This window comes from Barbatula barbatula (assembly GCF_947034865.1).
Source record: "Barbatula barbatula genome assembly, chromosome: 12".
Classification (NCBI taxonomy): Eukaryota; Metazoa; Chordata; class Actinopteri; order Cypriniformes; family Nemacheilidae; genus Barbatula; species Barbatula barbatula.
In genome coordinates, this window is record NC_136775.1 from 10,188,665 (window position 1) to 10,208,606 (window position 19,942).

Genomic DNA, 19,942 nt, shown 5'->3' on the forward strand with positions numbered 1-19,942 from the left:
TGTACACACACCAGATGACGCTGCAAATTAAAATTGCATTAACATTCCATTCAAATTGATAGACTCGTGATTTAAAAATAAGCTTTATTTTGTGTTGGTGTAATGATAATGATCAGTAAAGTAGTGTCACAGATTTTGGTTAACTTATTAAGTGGACTTAAAGGGATAGTTTACCTAAAAATTTTAATTGTCATAATTTACTAATTTAACATTACAAATGTTTTTCTTTGTGTTCAACCAAACAAATACATTAATCCAAGTTTGGAACAACTAGAGAGTGAGTAAATTCATGACATTTTTGGGTGAACTATCCCTTTAAATTTACGTCCAAAGAATTTGGACACTTGGGATTTTAATTCATGTCAATATAAAAATACATAAGCACAAAAATATTACAATAAATTCATACATGTTTGAGAAATTATGAGTCCAATGCATAAAGTAATGACCATTATTGAATCCTATTTATTCTGTAACAAATAATTGAATTAATGTTTTAATATACACATTCTCCCATGAGTTACATTGAAACCTTAATACATACACAGGTTATAGCATTACTGGGTTTATGACTGGACCTGACTCTCGAGTCCATAGGCTATGAAAATATTGTGGAACTAGCACTAACAGTAGCTTTTGTATTGACGTTATCCACATTCATCTATACAGCTATTCATGCAGTCAACTGTCTTGGATTGCATTTGGTCCTCCAAGTAATGTTCAATTCTATTTTGGGTACGAAATATTAGTGACCAGCTACACATCAGCTTTTAGGGGGTAAGACATTGGCCTGGAAGTGGCCCTGATTGGTGATGTTGCCGGCGGGGAAATAACGTGCCACCACGAAGGTTGAGCCATCTGTTGCCACAGCTTTGCCCACGCCAAGTTTCTTTGAACCCTTCCACACCATTGCAGTGAAATGACCTAAAAGAGATTCTTGCATTACAATAGTGTATTTCAGAGAAGCTTCGAGTGTGCCTTTAGGCAGAAGTGTTTTACTCTTCAGCTACATGGTATTTATGTTAGTGGTGGGTTAAATATTTATAACCTGCAAGACAGAGAGTGCTGGAACATATAAACAGTATTCCAACTGTATTCCTACAAGTATTCCTTGCTTTACAGATTTAGAGGTGGCCAAAGGTTTAAATGGTGAACTACATTTCATTTTTTTGTATAGGAGGAGTTAAAAATGGGTGTAAAATAAGAAATCTCTTATGTGTTTTCTGCCCTCTTGAGGTGGTCAATGGTATTACTATTTTGCTGCATACAAGTGGATGAGAATATCAGCAAGGTGGGGGGAAATGAAGGTGGTGGAAGAGATTATTTTTAATAGTTTACTCCATGAAACTGGGAGGGTATTAGAAAACCTTATTCTACTGGGATTAGTCGTGGTTTATCAATTCATTCCATAAAAATAAATGTTAAATGAAAATGTTAAAAAACAACTTCCTACATCTAGAATACACTGTTAAGAGAAATATAATCTACAGATATGACAAAGCATAGGTGGGAGACAAATGTGTCACTTCCTTGTACGTTGTGTAGTAATTGGTTCTTACCAGTTGCAGAGGAAAATCCCGGCTGGTTAAAGTTATACTGATTCACTTCATTATACCACCGATCAGATACATCTTTACCTGTCGGCACATGTACACAAACGCACACAAAGAGATTCTTGTGTAAATAAGGCAGAAAACAAAACCTTACAGTTTAGGATTTAACCAAATTTTAACATTTTGTGGTCTGGTTAGTATAACATTTCTAGTAGATCAGAAATATGTTTTCGGAGATACGTTTCTATGAACTTAACATGACCCACTTTACTGTACTTTTAGTGACACTTTGCAAATCACCCTGGATTGGCCAGACATTCCATTGCACTTAGTAATCAACTTAAGGCCGAACATGGAGGTAGTCAATGCGTGATGAATCCCAGCCGTTGAGCAGAGAGCTCCTGCTTACAGGATGTACAACGGCAAGCAAGAGTCCAATTGCAGGCAAAAAAGTTTGACCGAAAACACACTGGACAATTCATGTCAGAAAACACAAACAGGAAATAATAATAGGTTTCATACCCGTTTGATCATAAGATGCCCAAGCTAAATTTTCTCCACAGTTCCCTCGACTAGACTCAACGCTGTGCTTCAGAATCCTGGTGCTGGCCAGGCTCTCCGCGTATCTACAAGACATTATGCATTTATGGGAACTCTTTTGCATTCAACCGTAGTGAAGCTATATAGATTCAAAATATAGGAAACAGCACTGAGTGCAGAATAGGAGAATCTGAAGAGGTCTCACCTTGCTGCCTCGTGGCTCAGTTTATTGCTGAGTTTTAATGGTGGGGCCTGATGCTTTCTTCTGTACTCATTGTGAGTTTTTAATACATCCTCACCAAATAGCTTGGAGGCTATAAAGTGAAGAGGAAATCAATAGAAAGAGATTGAAATTAAGTGCAACTTCTGTTTTTGCTAGAATCTGAAACAGATTCAAGCCCAACATCTTTAATTACAATAAACAGAACTATAAACAGAAGTATAGACTATACTAAGCCAGACGTTTAGTACAGTATCAAACACATGCACACAGTGTGGTCCAAAGGTTTATATGGGTCTTTATCACATTTAAGTATTACCATTAATATTATGATTATATTGTTTGTTCACAAATTTGCATTGGCTTACAACAATGTTGAAAGAGTAACTCGCTTTGGAAGAATAGAAATCTGACTGACCTTTGGTACAAAGGCATTAAGATCAATCTTATTAATGAGCTAAAAATTGGCATAACCACTCCTTTACACAATGTAAGACCTTTCATATGACACTTTTGACCGTTTTAAAATAAAGCCACACAGTGACAAAACGTTTAGATGTAATGTCCTGACTGCAGACAGTGTTAGCTCCCTTCACAAAAGCTATAACTGGACAAATGTTGCCAGACAATTGTGCTTGTGACTGTTGCAGGGGCATTAATCCAACTGCGTGATGCTATTCATTCAAACAAAGCAAGAATTGAGTAACAATCCCGAGTACACACACAGCAACTGACAAGCACAAACAAACAAACACACAATGTGGTAAAGCTGGCAACCTGTGATTATAAAACATAATTTAGTAACAACAGATGGAAGCGATGCATATTATATCTATTTGACAAGATCACATATGTTAAGAGACAATCATTGAGCAGTGTGCACTTACCTGACTTTCCCATTGTAAACAGAAGACTCCACTGAGCTAGGCTGCTGCTTGTACGTAGAGTTCCCTCACTGTCACAGTTTCAAACAGCTGTCTCTGTCTTTCTTCCACTTTTGTTCCCCAGTTAGACTAGTCTAATGTTTCATCATCTACGATCCATAAACCTCAACATATTCCTACAAATCGTACAAATGAGCTTCCTTTTACAACATTTCCTAAAATAAAAATGTATCTTTTTTCCTGTTCTCTTACTCCCACCACACCAGCCTCCCTTTCCTTCTCTTTACACTGTGTAAAGATAGAAGGGATTCTCCACACAGGACTTGTGGCAATGACATCATCTAAACGAGCCATGTGACCTTATATGGTGCTGGCATTACTGCATTCAGCTGGAAACACTGAGCTTAAAGGGGAAGTTCACCCAAAAATCTACTTTGTGTGATTTTTTTACTCACCCACCAACATTAATCTATATATTGTCCTCTGTCCTGTCAGTGTATGGCGCGCATTCACGAGAGCACTTCTTCATCTTCTTCTTGTACGAGAGCACTTTGACGCATGGGTGTAAAATTAGGTTTGTGCACCGATCACCTATTGGACGCTGGCGCTCTGACTCACATGCATCAAAGTGCTCTCGTCCAAGAAGAAGATGAAGAAGTGCTCTCGTGAATGCGCGCCATACACTGACAAGGCAGAGGATAATATATCAATGAAAGTCTGTTATTTGGGTTTGTTATTAAGCATTCTCATTGCTTTAAAAAATTCAACTGAGCCACTTTGTACGCATGGACCAATTTAACAATGTCTTTAGTACTTTTCTGGACCTAGGCAAAAGCTGACACCATGATGTCTATGAGGAGGCCTGGCAATCTCTCCGATGTCACCTAAATACCATCATTTGTGCTCCGAAGATGCCGGGTGTTCTTTAAACATGTTAAACATCATGCGGGTGAGTAAATGTATCAAATAAAATGATTTGTGGGTGAACTTCCCCTTTAAAATAAGTTCAAACATAGAGCATGTACAGCCAATGGAAATTACAGTTTATTTAAAGACACATGGTTATAGTTCATCAATTTAGGTTGAGCTTCATTTAGTTTCAGATGAGAAGGAAACAGTGGAAGGAGAGAAGGGGTAGGGGTTACATATTCATTACATTCAATTATAATACACTTCATGACAATTTTGTCAATGAGCCGACAACAAGTATACTCTACTAAGCCATGTTTATAGGTAAGACGAGAGTTGAAGGAATTCTACTAACTAACATCGATGTTTTTAAGTATTATGTATTTAAGTCTTAAGTATCAACAATGATTACATTACATTTTTACAGCTTGGAACAGAGAAACACTTAAAGCCACAATATTTGTTGGCTTTGGAATAGAATTAGGTTTATATCACACCAAGTATGTTACTGCATAGATCGAAGCCAAGCAGGATAGAGTAAAATATAAAGCACAACAATTTTTTGCAACACCATTTGTAAAATTATATTGTCAATAAAGCATAATTAAACACAATAAAAGAGACTTAAGGAACCAAAAATGACTAAATATAGTGAATGTAATATTATAGACCCCCGCACAAGGTACTCTGGGTTTTGCACAATCACTGCAGATAAGACAAGCCAACAATACTAGAGATCCAACACAGACCTCTAGTGGACAGTTAAAAAACTGTTTTCATATTTTAAAAACAATACCCCCCCAAAAAAATTAAAACAGAATAACCAGCTGGGGAGTGGCCTAAATAAACTTTCCTTGCTTTTAAATTTTTTTAATCCATTTAAAATAAATTTAACATAATTAAACGGCTAATCATCAAGGTCTATATGTTTTCATTGTGAAGGCTGTTTTTCCTCCAACCAGTTTATACATTTATTGAAACACTTGATACTTATGATTATCCTTTTTTACGGGATCTGGGATTTGTCAATTATTAACAGGGTACACTGGGGTCAAATATGTTAAGAACCCCTAAAGTCTGATCAGTTCATCGCCAATTCATCCCTATTACGGAAATATAACAGATACCACGATATATCCATAAACAATGATTATATTTTACAAATTGATAACAGTACTTTAAAATGTATTTTTATAAACTATATAAATTTATAAACTATAAAAACTATATGCACTTATGCACTCTTTATCAAAAAGTGGTTGTCAATATAGTGTACATTCATTGGTGACAGATTTTTTTATCTGAATGTAATATCTGCATATGCATACTACACAGTCTGCCTAATCCCGAGCCCCAGCATAGACCATCCTGCCTTTAAAATAGGTCAGAATATTGTCAGCCTCAGCTAAACTCAGTAGAGTCTCTGGAGGTTTTAGGAGACAGGGATGAGACCCTTCACAAACATTCAATCTTTTATAAAGCCTGTCCTGATCCACATGCAACACCCAACCAGGCTCCATATGGAAGGCTACACACACATGATCCCAAACATAAAACTGTCTGTTCCCGTTTACATTAAACCTATGCATGTAGGTTTCAGAGGGGGACTGACAGCGCCACCATATGGATCCCTTGTCATACCCACACACCCCATCTCCAGAACCAGGAAGTCGAGGATAGTCGTCATAACAACGAATGTTAGGAGGATGCACTACGATGGTATAGAGAATCTCTTGCCGATACAACACAGTCTCATAAACACGTAGAACTGGACTTTGGCCATGACAGAACTGAGCACCATAGTGATACAGGAGCTCTTTTATTGATAATGTGAAGCGGAAATTTCCATAGGGAGAGCCATTCTGGAAGGCTTTTGAGGTGAAGTACTCAAGGAAGGGTAACTGGTTGTGATTTTGAGTACTAGGAGATAATGACGTCAGAAACCGTTGTTCAGCAGAGCAGATGTCATCGGTTGTGATTGACAGTTCCCACCAGAGGAAGTGGGACCTGTCTGATGGCTGTCTAAATCCCGAATCCGTAAAAATACCCTCAAGACCACGTCTCCCAGTGACATGAGACACCTTCGCTACATGAAGTTCCACAGATTCAGGATAAGGAGCAATGTTGCTCTTAGACAAGTACCCGTGTTCTATAGCCTTCTTTTTCAGGTCAGATAAGGTCAGATGCTGTTTTTCAAAGTACGTCTCCTCAACTTCTCGGTCATTTTTGCGCTTCATCATTCTGAAACAGAAAGTTCACATGTCCTTTTGTTACACTTCAACTCACGCTGAGCCTGGTTCTCCAACAAACAAAAGCAGGTTAGATTAAAGCATAACTAACCATCCGTCCTGTGACTTATTCTGCTCTTTAGTTATTTCAAAGAATAGCACAGTAAAATAATCAAATAGAACACATGAGACTATGGTTACATGTAACTGAATAGGTGATTTAATAAATGACAAGATATGAACGAGCAATCATTAATAACAATAAATAATATGGTATTTAAATGAATTCCCGACTATGACTTTATTATAATAAATCTATAAAAAATTTAGTTATTATATAAAAGAATATTTGGATACATTAAGTTTCAAGCAAGCAATGCCAAAAACAGCGAATTTACTGTACAAGAACTGTTCCCAATCCCATCAGAACCAAGTCCTGGAGGATATTTTAAGATACATTTAAGAAGGGTCATTTGTTGTGAAATTGACTTTAATTTCAGTCATTACAAACAGTCAACATGCCGTTAATGCTTTTTCCCCTTGACACGCCATTAGACGCCAAACTTAAGTTTCGGTTTACAGTCATACGATTCAAATTTAGCGCCAAATTACACCGGACAGCATAAAACGAAACCTATAACCTTATTGTATTATTATAAACACTATCGTGTACATATTCAGTTCTAATAAAATGAAGACATTACCTGCTTCCAAGGGAACGTTATTTATTCTGGATTTGATACTTTACTCTGCTTACAGCCACCTAGATAGAAACCTGCGAAAAGTGTGGGTCAGTTTGGGCGATAACGTGTAGGTTTAATCGACAACAAAATGAAGGCGTGCTTAAAGTGCGTAAACTTACCAATCTAAACGTCGATAAAAATCCTTTTACAGTTGGTGCGAAATCGAAACCGAAAATAATCGTGAACAAATCGATTGTACGGTACGTCAGATGCAAGAGACTTGTTTGAACAATGTAGTCTACAAAAGCAGACTAAAGAGCAAATACACAACTTACATTACCGAGCGCCTCAAGGCAAATCCCGTCTGGGCCGGGGGCCGGCTGTATGACGCTGGACAAGGCTGGGGTCCGGCTGATTTACATTTTCTCAGATCGCATGACTTTCTTTCTGCATGGTACACTAGTACATAAACGTAAACGTAAATTATTCGCTTTAACTTCTAACATAATTAAGTTAACTCGTGTAGTTAATATCTCCTGCTACAATAAAATGTTATTTGTATGAAGACCTTGTTTTGTGGAAGCTAAAGTAAAGTTCTTAATGCATCATTAAATTCTACATGGGGTTTTTATTTTTTGCATTACTATATTTACACCACAAGTGCATAGTAAACAGTAAACAATCCAAAACTCCCAAAATCTTGTACACGATTTAACAGATCGAAATAAGTGTCTGCATCAAACTAAGCAGTTGTCAAGTGTGTGACATCTTTTTTCTTTGTTTCTTTTCATTTGAATTTTATATCTGCATCGTCTGCCTAATACCAAGCCCGATCATAGCCCTCCCTGGCTTTAAGACTAGAAAGAAAATTCTCAGCCCTATGTAAACTCAGTGGACTCTCCGGGGGTTTTAGGAGACAGGGATGAGACACTTCACACACATTCAGTCTTTTAAATAGCCTGTCCTGATCCACATGCAACACCCAACCAGGCTCCATATGGAAGGCTACACACACATGATCCCACACATAATACTGTTCATCACCAGTACTTATATGAACACTGCCATGCTTCCAGTTTACATTTAACCTATGCATGTAGGTTTGAGAAGGGGCCTGACAGCGCCACCCTATGGACTTATTAGCATACCCACACACTCCAAAATCATCATAAGGAAGTCGAGGATAGTCGTCATAACAATGAATGTTACGAGGATGCACTACAATAGCGTAAAGAATCTCTTGCCGATACAACACAGTCTCATAAACACGTAGAACTGGACTGTTGCCGGGACAGAACTGAGAACCATAGTGATACAGGAGCTCCCTTATTGAGAATGTGAAGCGGAAATTTCCATAGGGAGAGCCATTTTGGAAGGCCTTTGAGGTGGTGAAGTACTCAAGGAAGGGTAACTGGTTGCGAATTCGGGTACGAGGAAACAATGACGTCAGAAGCCTTTCCTCAGCTGAGCAGATCTCATCAGATGTGACCCACAATTCCCACCAGAGGAAATGGGATCTGTCTGATGGCTGTCTAAATCCCGAATCCTTCAAAATACCTTTAAGACCACGTTTCCCGGTGACGTGAGACAACTTCTCTACATAGAACTCCACAGATTCAGGATAAGCAGGAATGTTGTTCTTGAACAGGTACCTGTGAGGAATATATTCCTCTTTTAGGTCAGACAAGCTCAGATGCTCTCCTTCAAAGTATGTCTCTACAACATTTCGGGCATTGGTGCGCATACTCATCTTTCTGAAACAGACAAGAAAAAGCTTTTTTTGTAAATTCACATTTCCTTCTTTCACGTCAGTTTAAAGCAAATGATACAAGAAAATTGTCGAAATTAATGTAGGCCTTTAATAAGTGTTTGAAGACAAAACACTTTTTCCCTCTTCGTATCGGCCTACAACAGGTTCTTAAATGTACACAAACGACAGAAACATTATTTTCAACATTCCATTAATGCGTTTTACCCTTATGACAACGAACTTGGCATAATGAATTTTTGGTTTCGGTTTGAAATGTTTCAGTAACTGTTACATTTCGATTACTTCCATCAGATCGTCACATCCCAGGACAGATCAAAATCATGTGCAAGGTTTAACAATATTGAGCTTTTGAACATAGCTCCATAAAGGTATACATTAACTTATAGTAAAAATGAAGACTTTACCTGCTTCCAGGGAGACTTTATTGTGTGCTCTTGACAATTACTCTTCTATGGCTCAGCAAACCGCAACACCGCTTTCTGTTTCCTGTATCTGACATAAACACGAAGAAACACTTTGTTGCATAAACCAAACCACACAACGTAAAACAACATGAAAACAAATGTGTCTAAATAAATAATTCAACTCTTTAAAAGTCGTCACACAAAATCTCAATTTAACAGTATTTTAAAAACGGCCTCGTGTAAACTGGCTTATTACATGTGACTATCTGAATTTATTAACAAATACAGTTAAATTCTATAAGTAAACCCAACATTTTTGTAAAACACGAAACATTAGTGGGGGTGTTTTCTGGGAAAGTTCAGTAGAAGCATCCCAAGGTCAGCTATTCGTGTTTAGAGATAAAACCGAAACAGCACCACCATAAATTCCGGCTCTCCCCTAAAATAAGGTTGTTACAAATCACAACCTAATCTCATCGGAATTTGTACGTTTTTACGACGTGGCTAATTCGGATGAATTCGTATGTTGCAAATCTTTTAGAAAGACCAGCACATTCAGATTTTAAGAAAAGTAACTAAAACACTTTGGGCCATGGGGTTGGAATACATTCAACTGATAAGCTTTTGACCTTAAATACTGAAAAAAAAATTAATATGGTTTTATAGACTATTTATTTTAGTCTTGCATTGTCATTTGGTCCAAAAGAATGTATTTTTAGAGGCTATTGTACAATGTTTTCTAACCGAGCTATCTTCTGACCCCATGTTTCAGATTTTTGCCTTTGGTTTTGATCAATGTAACCTGATTAGGGTGCAAAAAAGACTTTTGATGGCGTTATGTGTGTGTAAAAGCTTTCTTAAAAATGTAATCTTTGGCATTTTATGTAGCCTATGACCATCTTGAATACACAGGGACCAGAATCTTTTCCTCATCGTGTGCTTTATTTATGCAACAGAGACAGAGTACAACACACTTTCAGATTCCAACAGTAAAAAAACTAAATAACATCCACCACTGATTTTTATGAGGGCCATCTGCAGGTTATAAATCTCTTTGAACCCTACGTGACCTGTCAGAAGGAGTCCCACAAATATAACCATTTATTCTTACAATTAACAAAACCGTAGTAATACTACAGATTATGTGTGAAAGAATAGTTCAGGCAAACACAAGCATTCTGCCAACATACACGCTCTCATGTTCTTCATAAAATGAAAGTAAAAGAAATCATGAGAGGGATAAACCTTTTTCAATTAACTAATTCTAACAAAGAAACTTGTGCTGTATTTTATAATATTACAGCACAGTCAATAGGCCTTCTGTTTCTAGTTGCAAATAAACAGCCAACCGCTTCAGACCTGGCAAATGTATTGCTCAAGGCCTGATGCGAGAAAAATCACACTTCACAAATTCCTCTCTGTTCAATTTTGTCTCTGCTTCATTACAGAGCGTGAGACTCTCAAGCAATCTTTCTTTGCTGAAGCTGAAAACCTCACCATCAGGAACATGGAATGCGATTCCAATGTGATCCCACACATAGTACTGATGTAGTCTCTTAGACAACCGATGTGCTTTCATTTTACCAGTCAGCCTGAAACGATGCGTTTTACTCATTGCCTGTGCACGCCAAATCATGGTATTGCCACGCAACACACACACTGCATCTGGGGTATCCTGAAGTAGAGGATACTCAGAAAACAGATCTCGTGCATCAGGACCATGAATCACAGTAACGTACATCACTTCTTGCTTATAAACTACTGTCTCAAAAACCCGAATGTCAGGCTCCTGGCCCTTGCAGAACTGATTCTTGTAGAATTGTAGCAGCTCATCGATCGACATCCTGAAACGGAAGTTCCCCAGGCGAGATGATGACAGGAAGGCTGGGGAGGAGGTGAAGTGGTGCAGGAAACCTTTACCAGGGTCGACTCTGTTCTCTTGTAAGTACTGATGCTCAGTTTTAGTTATATCTCTTTTTGAAATGTCAAGGCTCCACCACACCAGATTTGGTCTTCCTGAGACACCTTGCTTTTTGAACCCACAATTGTCCATGATGCCAAACAATCCAGTGATGTTAGTGTCATGGCGAAGGTGTGACACTTGAAACTGCAAATTCTCAGGGTATTTTGGGATATCACGATCTTTATATAGGTACGCATTCTGAAAATCAATTAATCTGAGTTCATCAAGCTTCAGGTGCAGCCCTTTAAAGAATCTTTCCTCATGTCCTCTGTCATTTTCCCGACAATCCATCCTCACAGTTTAGCAGACGATTTAGAGATGAAACCCCTCTCTGTATTGTAGCTTGTTTAGCATAAGAATATAAAATATTAGTTTTTAGCATTCTCCAATTTCTAGAAAAGTAATTACAAATACATAGAAAACATAGAAAAGCATTTGGGCTCAGGTATGTCCATTAGTAATATTTTTCTATTCTCAATGCACTGGTTAAAGTATTCAGGAAGTTATCAAGATCAGAACATTTAGTTTTAGCCCACCATCAAAATTACTGCAACATGTCATTTTTAAGCAATATGATTTTTAATATAATATAATGATTTTGAATATATAATATTTGATACGGCGATCTTAAATTACAGTTATGAACGGATTACTATGGCTGAACATTATGGCTAAGTAACGTGATTGCTATTCCATTTGTGTGGAAATAGAAACTTTGGGCATGTCTAACAGACTAAGTTCCAACATGCACTGGTCCACAGCAAGAACAAGGCAACAATTGTTTCCCTAATGCAACTTCTGTAAATAATTCTGTACATAATATGAATCATTGTAAATGTTATAATATGTTTTCGATAAAAATGATTTTTTACTTACCAGATTGCTTTAACGGTTGTGTCTTGTTCTAACACCGAGTCAATGCAACTGATGGGCTTTCCCACAGGGAAGTTTGTACAATGGGGCAGGGCAACCTTTTCTTGCCCCGCCCCTGGCAAAATTGTAGGGATTTGACGGTAAAAGACACATAGACAAGTTGTTATGAATGAAGACAAGTAAGGAATGCAGTCGTCAACTGAAGAAAAAAATGTAAACAGAAGATTTGTCTGCAGGCCGACCTGCCGTTGCATCAAAATGTGGTCGTATTTATGCTAACAGAGCCATCTAAACTACATCATTACTCAGACTTCCATCACGGGTTAGAATGCACACTCAAAAAAAAGGTGCTTAAAATAATTTTTACAGCAATGGCATAGAAGAATCCTTCTTTCTTACCTTTTGCCTGAAGTGCCTGAAGAACCTTTTTTACCACAAAGAATATTTTGTGAAACAGAATATAACAGAATTAGAGCAGGGATTCTCAAAGTTTACATTGAAAGGTCCGAATCTGAAATCTCGTTATACCTTAAAAGGTCCGGTACAATTGTTATTACAAAACTTGCTTTTGATAAACATTAAAAACAACTTTAAATAACAAATCAACTCTATATGGAAAGTTTATTTGCAAAAACAGATAACATAAAAGATTGTGTTTTATTATGTTAGTTAGTAATCTTAGTATTTTAGAGAATTTAGTTTGGCATGTGTCCCAGACCTGCTATATCCTGTTTATGTTCCTGTGTCACTGAGAATTACGACTTGAAGTGGCTGTGCCAGTATCACAATGTTCACATTCATATGCGACCCTTTTAAATCATCATTCGACCTGGTCCCCGGGGACAGACGGCAAGGAATCAGGAGTTCTTTTACACAGCAAAATAGGCTCTCACACATTTAGATTAGATTAGATTAGATTCAACTTTATTGTCATTACACATATACAAGTACAGTGTAACGAAACGTAGTTTAGGTCTAACCAGAAGTGCAGTTAGCAAGTGCAGGATATACAGTTAGAATAAATACAGAATACAATATGAAAAATATAATACAGTGGGCATGGACTATAAAAATATTTTGCAGTAGGTGTGTTCTATGAAAATATGACAGTAACTATGAACAATATATACAGATGACTATATACTATGAGCATTAATGTACAGGTGGATATGAACAGATAATAATTTAGACTAAAATAGTGCAAGTGACTTAGGTATGCATAAATTATTGACATTAGCTATTAAAGTTGCAGTGCAATAGGTGAGTTAATGCAGTTGTAGAAGTTGATGCAGTTATTAAAGTTACGGTGCAATATACGAATTAATGTAGTTAATAGGTTGCAGTCCAGAAGATGAGTTAATGCAGTTAATAAGGTTACAGAGCAGTAGATTAGTTAATGCAGTTATTGAAGTTACAGTGCAATTGATGACTAGATGCAGTTAATAGAATTACAGTGCAGTTGATTAGTTAATGCAGTTATTGAAGTTACAGTGCAATTGATGACTAGATGCAGTTAATAGAATTACCGTGCAGTTGATTAGTTAATGCAGTTATTGAAGTTACAGTGCAATAGATGACTAGATGCAGTTAATAGAATTACAGTGCAGTATATAGGTTAATGCAGTTATGGAAGTGGTCCATTAGTGCAAATGAGCATTCAGTTAAATATTCCTGGTGTGCAAGTGAGCAGTATAGAGTGCAAATGATGCTGTGTGTGTGTAAACAGTCCGGTAGAGCAGATACATGAAGTACTGGTGTGTACAGTTCAGTCATGCATGCAGCCCTGTAGTGCAATGTAAACAATGTTGTAGCAGCATTGGAGTTAAAGGTATGAGAGGTAGTGGAATCAGTGGGGGGCAGAGTTCAATGATGAAACAGCTCTGGGAAAAAAGCTGTTTCTTAGTCTGCTGGTTCTTGTCCGGAGGCACCGGAAGCGCCTACCAGAGTAAACAGTCTATGAGCGGGGTGAGAGGAGTCCTTGAGAATGCTGCGAGCTCGACGCAGACAGCGTTTCTTCTGGATGTCCTCAATGGCAGAAAGTGTAGTCCCTGTGATGCGCTGGGCTGTTTTCACCACCCGCTGCAATGCCTTGCGCTCAGCAACAGAACAGTTCCCGTACCAGACTGTGACACAGTTGGTCAGGATGCTCTCTATCGTGCAGCGATAGAAGTTCACCAGGATAGTTGAAGACAGTTGGTTCTTCTTCAGTGTCCTCAGAAAGAAGAGACGCTGGTGAGCCTTCTTGACCAGGCATGAGGTGTTGGTGGTCCAGGACAGATCCTCCGAAATGTGGGTCCCCAGGAACTTAAAACTGGAAACACGTTCAACAGCCATTCCATTAATGTGGATGGGGTCGTGTGTGTCTCCTTTCGCCTTCCTGAAGTCCACGATGATCTCCTTTGTCTTGGAGGTGTTAAGGAGCAGATTGTTGGCTGAGCACCATGTGGCCAGGTGCCGGACCTCCTCCCTGTACGCAGTCTCATCGTTGTTGCTGATGAGACCAATCACTGTTGTATCGTCTGCAAACTTGATGAAGGAGTTAGATCCGTTCACAGGCCTGCAGTCGAGTGTGAAAAGGGAGTAGAGGAAGGGGCTCAGTACGCAGCCCTGTGGTACACCAGTGTTGAGGGTGGTGGTGGTGGAGCAGATGGGGCCTAACCTAACAAGCTGAGGCCTGTTCGTCAGGAAGTCCATAATCCAATTGCAGGTAGGGTTGTTGATGCCTAGGTTTCCAAGTTTGACGATTAGCTCGGAAGGGATGACGGTATTGAACGCAGAACTGAAGTCTACGAACAGCATACGTGCATAAGTGTCCTTGTTGTCCAGATGTGTGAGCACGGAGTGCAGCGCCATGGACACTGCATCATCTGTGCTCCTATTGTTGCGATAGGCAAATTGGTATGGGTCCAGTGTGGGTGGTAAAGAGTCCTTTAGGTGTGCCAGGACCAGCCGCTCAAAGCACTTCATGACAATTGGTGTGAGTGCTACCGGGCGGTAGTCGTTCAGGCACGTCGGGTTTGAATGTTTTGGGATGGGCACAATGGAGGTGGATTTAAAACATGCTGGAACCACTGCTTGGGCGAGGGACAGGTTGAATATGTCCGTGAAGACCCCAGCGAGCTGCTCTGAACATGCCCGGAGTACGCGACCAGGGATGCCATCTGGGCCAGCAGCCTTGCGCGCGTTGATCCGACTTAGTGCATTGTGAACATCAGTGGAGTTAAGTGTGATGATTGGGTGGTCAGCAGAGGGTGTGAGCTTGGTAGCTGTTTCCTTATTGTCTCTCTCAAAGCGAGCATAAAAGTCATTAAGCTCGTTCAGGAAGACGGCATCTGTGGCTATGGGGGTGGAGTGGTTAGGTTTGTAATCACTGATGGCCTGGATGCCCTGCCACATGCGTCGAGGGTCAGAATTGGAAAAATGCTCCTCTAGCTTCAGCTTATAGCAGTGCTTGGCCTTTTTGATGCCCCTCTTCAGGTTTGCCCTAGAAGTACTATAGGCATGTGCATCATCCGATCGGAAGGCAGTGTTACGTGCTTTCAACAGGAGGCGCACTTCCTTGTTCATCCATGGCTTCTGATTAGGGTACGTGGTGATCTGCTTCTGGGTTGTGACACTATCAATGGTATCAATTTATCCCCACTAACTGACTTCTTCACCGCCGGAGACACTAATTGTTTAGCGTACACCCCACATCTGAGCTCCCGAACACCCAAACAGCCTGTCAGACAGCCATTTTATTATCTGCTTAAAATGCATCACCTGCTCACTTTATTGTGTCATTTCTGGGTGGTTTTCAGTACTTTTACACACTGTTACGAACCACATATATACTCAAATTTGTTTCAATTGTTTTACACAATGATATTAACAACTTATATATTTTAATAGTACACATGTATACTTTCGCAGTATTAAGAAGTATTCATACGAACTAGAATAATTATGTATTAGTGATATGATCTGAGTGATCTGAAACTACATTTAAACAAAGATGATTGTGTAAGAATGAGATTATGCGGTTGATTTAATGTCAGAACCATATAACCACTAGATAATACAGATGAGTTAATGTTAAAATCGGTATATTTATTCAATGATAATTTATTTACACTTATTAAGCATGTGTTATATTCAATAATTTGTATTAGTTGCACTTATGTTGTAGGGCACAGCAATGTAGTTCAGGAATGTTGATTTAGAAGCCTGACCAGAGTATCTGAATTGAAGTATTGTGTACACATAGGAGACCCGAGGCATTGTAATACCATTGGAAGGCCCGGACTCTTAGTATGTCTTGTTCTATTGTGATCCCTTTATTGCCCAGATTCAGGCAGGCTATTCAAAAGATCAGGTCCTCCTATTTATGATGGTTTTTTATTTTACTATGTAGCCACAGGAGCTTCACATGTGTGCACGCTCATGATGTTTTTAATTAAAATTTAAACATTGTACACTAAGAGCCATATGTTAAAAAAAGGGATTAATGATAGGCTAACCCAGCGTTTCTCAAAGTGTGAAACAGAGTGGGGGGATAGAGACATGACAGATGGGGCGCGACAAACGGGAGGAAACTGGCTCATTTTTATGAATTCCTTTATTTATTGACCGTGCACAAAACAAAACAATGACACATTTTAATGTAAGCCTTACATAAAACAACATCAGACTGCAAAGAAAATGTCACACGGAACCACAGTAGCCTTGGAGATCGATTTCATGGTGGGATGTTAATTGAAGCGGCACAATGTGGAGAGGCAGTATTGAGTATTTCCTTTTGAGTATTGTATTTCCTTTTGAGTATTTCCTTTTTATCTACATTTATGCATGCATTTCACGTTTCACATTGCATTTGTATTATCACACTTTTTATCAGTCATAAAGCATTAAGAAGTATTCATAGGAATAATAGAAGGAATAATAGAAGTATTAGTTATGATGATTGTGAGCAAGTGACAAAGATGATTTAATGACTTAATGTTACAATCAGTATACCAGTTTAATGATTATTTCCATAAAAATACTTATATAGCATGTTTAAGAATACTTTTCAACATTTTACAGCAATGTAAAATCCAGTGATGTCTGTGAGGCTCAAGGTTCAAATAAAGTTCAGAGGATGAGATACAGAAAACTTAGGTGCTTTCCTCTAACCAATGCATTGCATGGTCAAGGACACCTTATGAGTTCACTGAGTTGCTTCACCGGAAGAGAACCGGAAAAGTGTCCAAATATGGGCACATGAATTATTTGTTTATGCGCCAACCACGATTAAATACGTATCCTGTTGCCTGGGATCTTTTGGTGGCAGAAGCAGGGTTATTGGTTATTAAAAATAAGAGATAACAGGAATTTACCCGATTGGTGTAACGGAAGACATCAGTTGCATCAGTTTCACTATAAATATGGGCTTGAAAACACTGTAACTTGGGATGCTTTGGGAAGATCTCACTTTGTTTGATTCGAACAAATAAAGTTTACTCTTTGACACCTGGACCTTCTTTGTTTGAGCAATTTTTTGAAACTACAAGATCAATTTTCCACAACAGCAGTAGGCGGTGGCAAGTATAAAAGTTAGCAATGGATAAGTTTGGATAAATACAAAACAATACAATTGTATTATGCCAAGAGCATAAATGTAAATGATAAGTGTATTACCATTTTGTTGGGTAAAGATGGGGCTCAGAACCCTTCCCTACTTCCAAATGGGCAATGGCAGAAAAAGTTTGAGAAACACTGGGCTAACCACAAGTAAAAACGTATTTGACTGCTGGAAATCTATAGATTGAAACCCATGTCAAGTAATTAAAAGATAACAGGAACATATCTGAGAGAAGCCCCCTTTCAGAAATGTTACTACATCTATGGGCTGGAAAACACTGTAACTTTGGATGCTTTGGGAAGATCTCACTTTGTTTGGCTTGTACAAATAAAGTTAATTCTTTGACACCTGGACCCTCTTTGTCTGAGCAATTTTTTGAAGCTACAAGATCAACCTTCCACAACAACTTAAATTTCAAAACCTACGGGACACATTCACACGACTCCCTCATATCACAGGACTAACATTTATGTCTCATGATTTTCCAAATACCGAACCCAGCAAACAATGACCTGGTGGTCCACCGGCGGTTTTTGGGCGGCACAGATTCAGCCGCTTAACGCAGTCGAACCACCGTCGACAAACTGTGGATAAGCCGATCCAGTAGCTTGCCACTGGGTGGCACAGATTCAGCGGCTTGACAACGACAGACAGACGGGACATGCAGGAGCATGCAGGGCCTGAATTTTATTTGTTAACAAGTGTTTTTTGTTAGTTTCAGTCCAACGCAATAATCCTTTTCATGTCATGTTTAAAAATCAAATGCATTTCTGCTCATTTGCGTGCTGGTCTGAAAACGAGGTGTAAGAATCTAGAATCTAGGTTTTCCTGTGAGAACCTAGAATTTCCTGTGTCCTGGTTTACATCAACATGGGAAACATCTCCCTAGACCGTTTGTTTATTTACCATGTCATTGAGAGTTGTTATTAGGAGATGGGGGTCGATGAGTACAAAGTGTTCCAGACATCAAGAACAAGGAACTAATATTTCATTAACCTAGACAGATATACTAAATATGGTATGATATAGAATTACTAAATATGGTATGTGATGTGATGTTCCGTGCCTCAATGGTTTGGATCTGAGCCTAATCTCATTTCCTCATTTATGCATATATATACTGAACCCTTCTCTAATAAACTTTGAGTGAACTGCACTTCTGTGTCTGTGTCATTCTTGGTCCCCAGGCCCGGATCTTCTGAGTGTTCAATCGACTAGACTTGTCAACTTTTTACGTAGACAAAGTAATTATCTTACACGAGGTGTGTTCGGGTACATTTGTGGCACGTTGCTATTTTGAGGCAACTGACATAGAATGCGCCACAGACAAACAGAAACCTGGTCTAAAGTCAACGGCAAAATATTTTTTTAGTCATTTAAAGACCGCGTTAGTAACACGCGGACACACCCTAAGCACTTTGGTAAATCCGTTAAAGTTTTCTTTTACCTGAAATTATTGGTTAAATCCAATAAAAATAGTTTTTTTTCTGCCTCGCGAAAAACAACCATGGTAAAATGACAAAACGTCAAATCAATGAAAAACAATACTTTAATAACGAAAATATTTATTTAGCACATGCCCTTCGGGTCCGTCCATTGGCTACTACACTGTTATTTTGAACTGAAACAGTTACATGACTTAAAATGACACTTGTTCATTGATTCACAAGTTTATTGTGCTTCGAGTGTTGAGACTATAAAACAGTAATAAAGTATTTCAAGGGCAGAATGTATATAATGAATATAAATACAATTTCTATATAATATGTAAAGAATGCAGAACGCATTTGCATTACAGACGGTTTTTAAAAAAATATTTAATGCATATGTCAAAGTAGTTTTGATAAATAATAATAATAATCGCAAATACAATATAACAGGGAATAATATAAACAACAATATCATACCATAAGGTATATCTGCTTAGGTATCCTATAATGGAACTGGCTTAGAGTTGTTTTGAAGTATTTAGGTGAGCGATGAATGAAGTGATGGGAATGTTGGGATGTATCCTGCATGAATAGATTTGAAGCATTTCCAAGCTGTGAGGTACTATTGTACAACCCTTTTTTAGGTTTGGCTCCATAGCTCAGTGTACTGGTCTTGTAAACCAGAAGTCACAAGGTTGATCCTCGCTGGGGCCAAAATGAAACTTTCAGTTGATATAAACAATATTGTTGAAAAGCTTGCATCACTGGCCAAACAATACAAGAGATAAACCTGATGTGTAGCGTGCCGTACTGCTGAGGACACTGTCCCCAACATTAAGATGATATACTCCTGAGCAACTATCAAAAAGTCTAAACAATACA

At 38.4% G+C, this 19,942-nt stretch overlaps 3 protein-coding genes across 3 annotated transcripts; all 3 read right to left on the minus strand.

The window, feature by feature from the left end:
- Nucleotides 1–68: 68 nt before the first annotated feature.
- glipr2l (GLI pathogenesis-related 2, like) lies at nucleotides 69–3,533 on the minus strand. Its single transcript, XM_079469093.1, has 5 exons — nucleotides 3,201–3,533; nucleotides 2,299–2,407; nucleotides 2,076–2,179; nucleotides 1,560–1,637; nucleotides 69–924 (listed from the first exon to the last, which is right to left on the minus strand). The coding sequence occupies exons 1-5, from the start codon at nucleotides 3,211–3,213 to the stop codon at nucleotides 764–766; spliced, it is 465 nt and encodes a 154-aa protein (XP_079325219.1). The 5' UTR covers nucleotides 3,214–3,533; the 3' UTR covers nucleotides 69–763.
- A 686-nt stretch (nucleotides 3,534–4,219) lies between these two features.
- LOC306902003 (uncharacterized protein) lies at nucleotides 4,220–7,328 on the minus strand. Its single transcript, XM_079470261.1, has 3 exons — nucleotides 7,197–7,328; nucleotides 7,039–7,109; nucleotides 4,220–6,347 (listed from the first exon to the last, which is right to left on the minus strand). Exon 3 carries the CDS (start codon nucleotides 6,344–6,346, stop codon nucleotides 5,447–5,449), a length of 900 nt encoding a protein of 299 aa, XP_079326387.1. The 5' UTR covers nucleotide 6,347; nucleotides 7,039–7,109; nucleotides 7,197–7,328; the 3' UTR covers nucleotides 4,220–5,446.
- Nucleotides 7,329–7,627: 299 nt separating this feature from the next.
- Nucleotides 7,628–12,077, minus strand: LOC306902002 (uncharacterized protein). Its single transcript, XM_079470260.1, has 3 exons — nucleotides 12,032–12,077; nucleotides 9,193–9,280; nucleotides 7,628–8,771 (listed from the first exon to the last, which is right to left on the minus strand). Exon 3 carries the CDS (start codon nucleotides 8,765–8,767, stop codon nucleotides 7,835–7,837), a length of 933 nt encoding a protein of 310 aa, XP_079326386.1. The 5' UTR covers nucleotides 8,768–8,771; nucleotides 9,193–9,280; nucleotides 12,032–12,077; the 3' UTR covers nucleotides 7,628–7,834.
- Between the last annotated feature and the right edge of the window lie 7,865 nt (nucleotides 12,078–19,942).

Bases quoted from the DNA above. Each gene is read 5' to 3' on its own strand.
- glipr2l (XM_079469093.1), bottom strand. The intron at 2,180-2,298 runs GTGAGACCTCTT...AATGTCTTGTAG, and splicing joins CTGAGCCACGAGGCAGCAAG to ATACGCGGAGAGCCTGGCCA. The intron at 925-1,559 runs GTAAGAACCAAT...AATCTCTTTTAG, and splicing joins GGGATTTTCCTCTGCAACTG to GTCATTTCACTGCAATGGTG.
- LOC306902003 (XM_079470261.1), bottom strand. From the start codon at position 6,346: ATGATGAAGCGCAAAAATGACCGAGAAGTTGAGGAGACGTACTTTGAA.
- LOC306902002 (XM_079470260.1), bottom strand. From the start codon at position 8,767: ATGAGTATGCGCACCAATGCCCGAAATGTTGTAGAGACATACTTTGAA.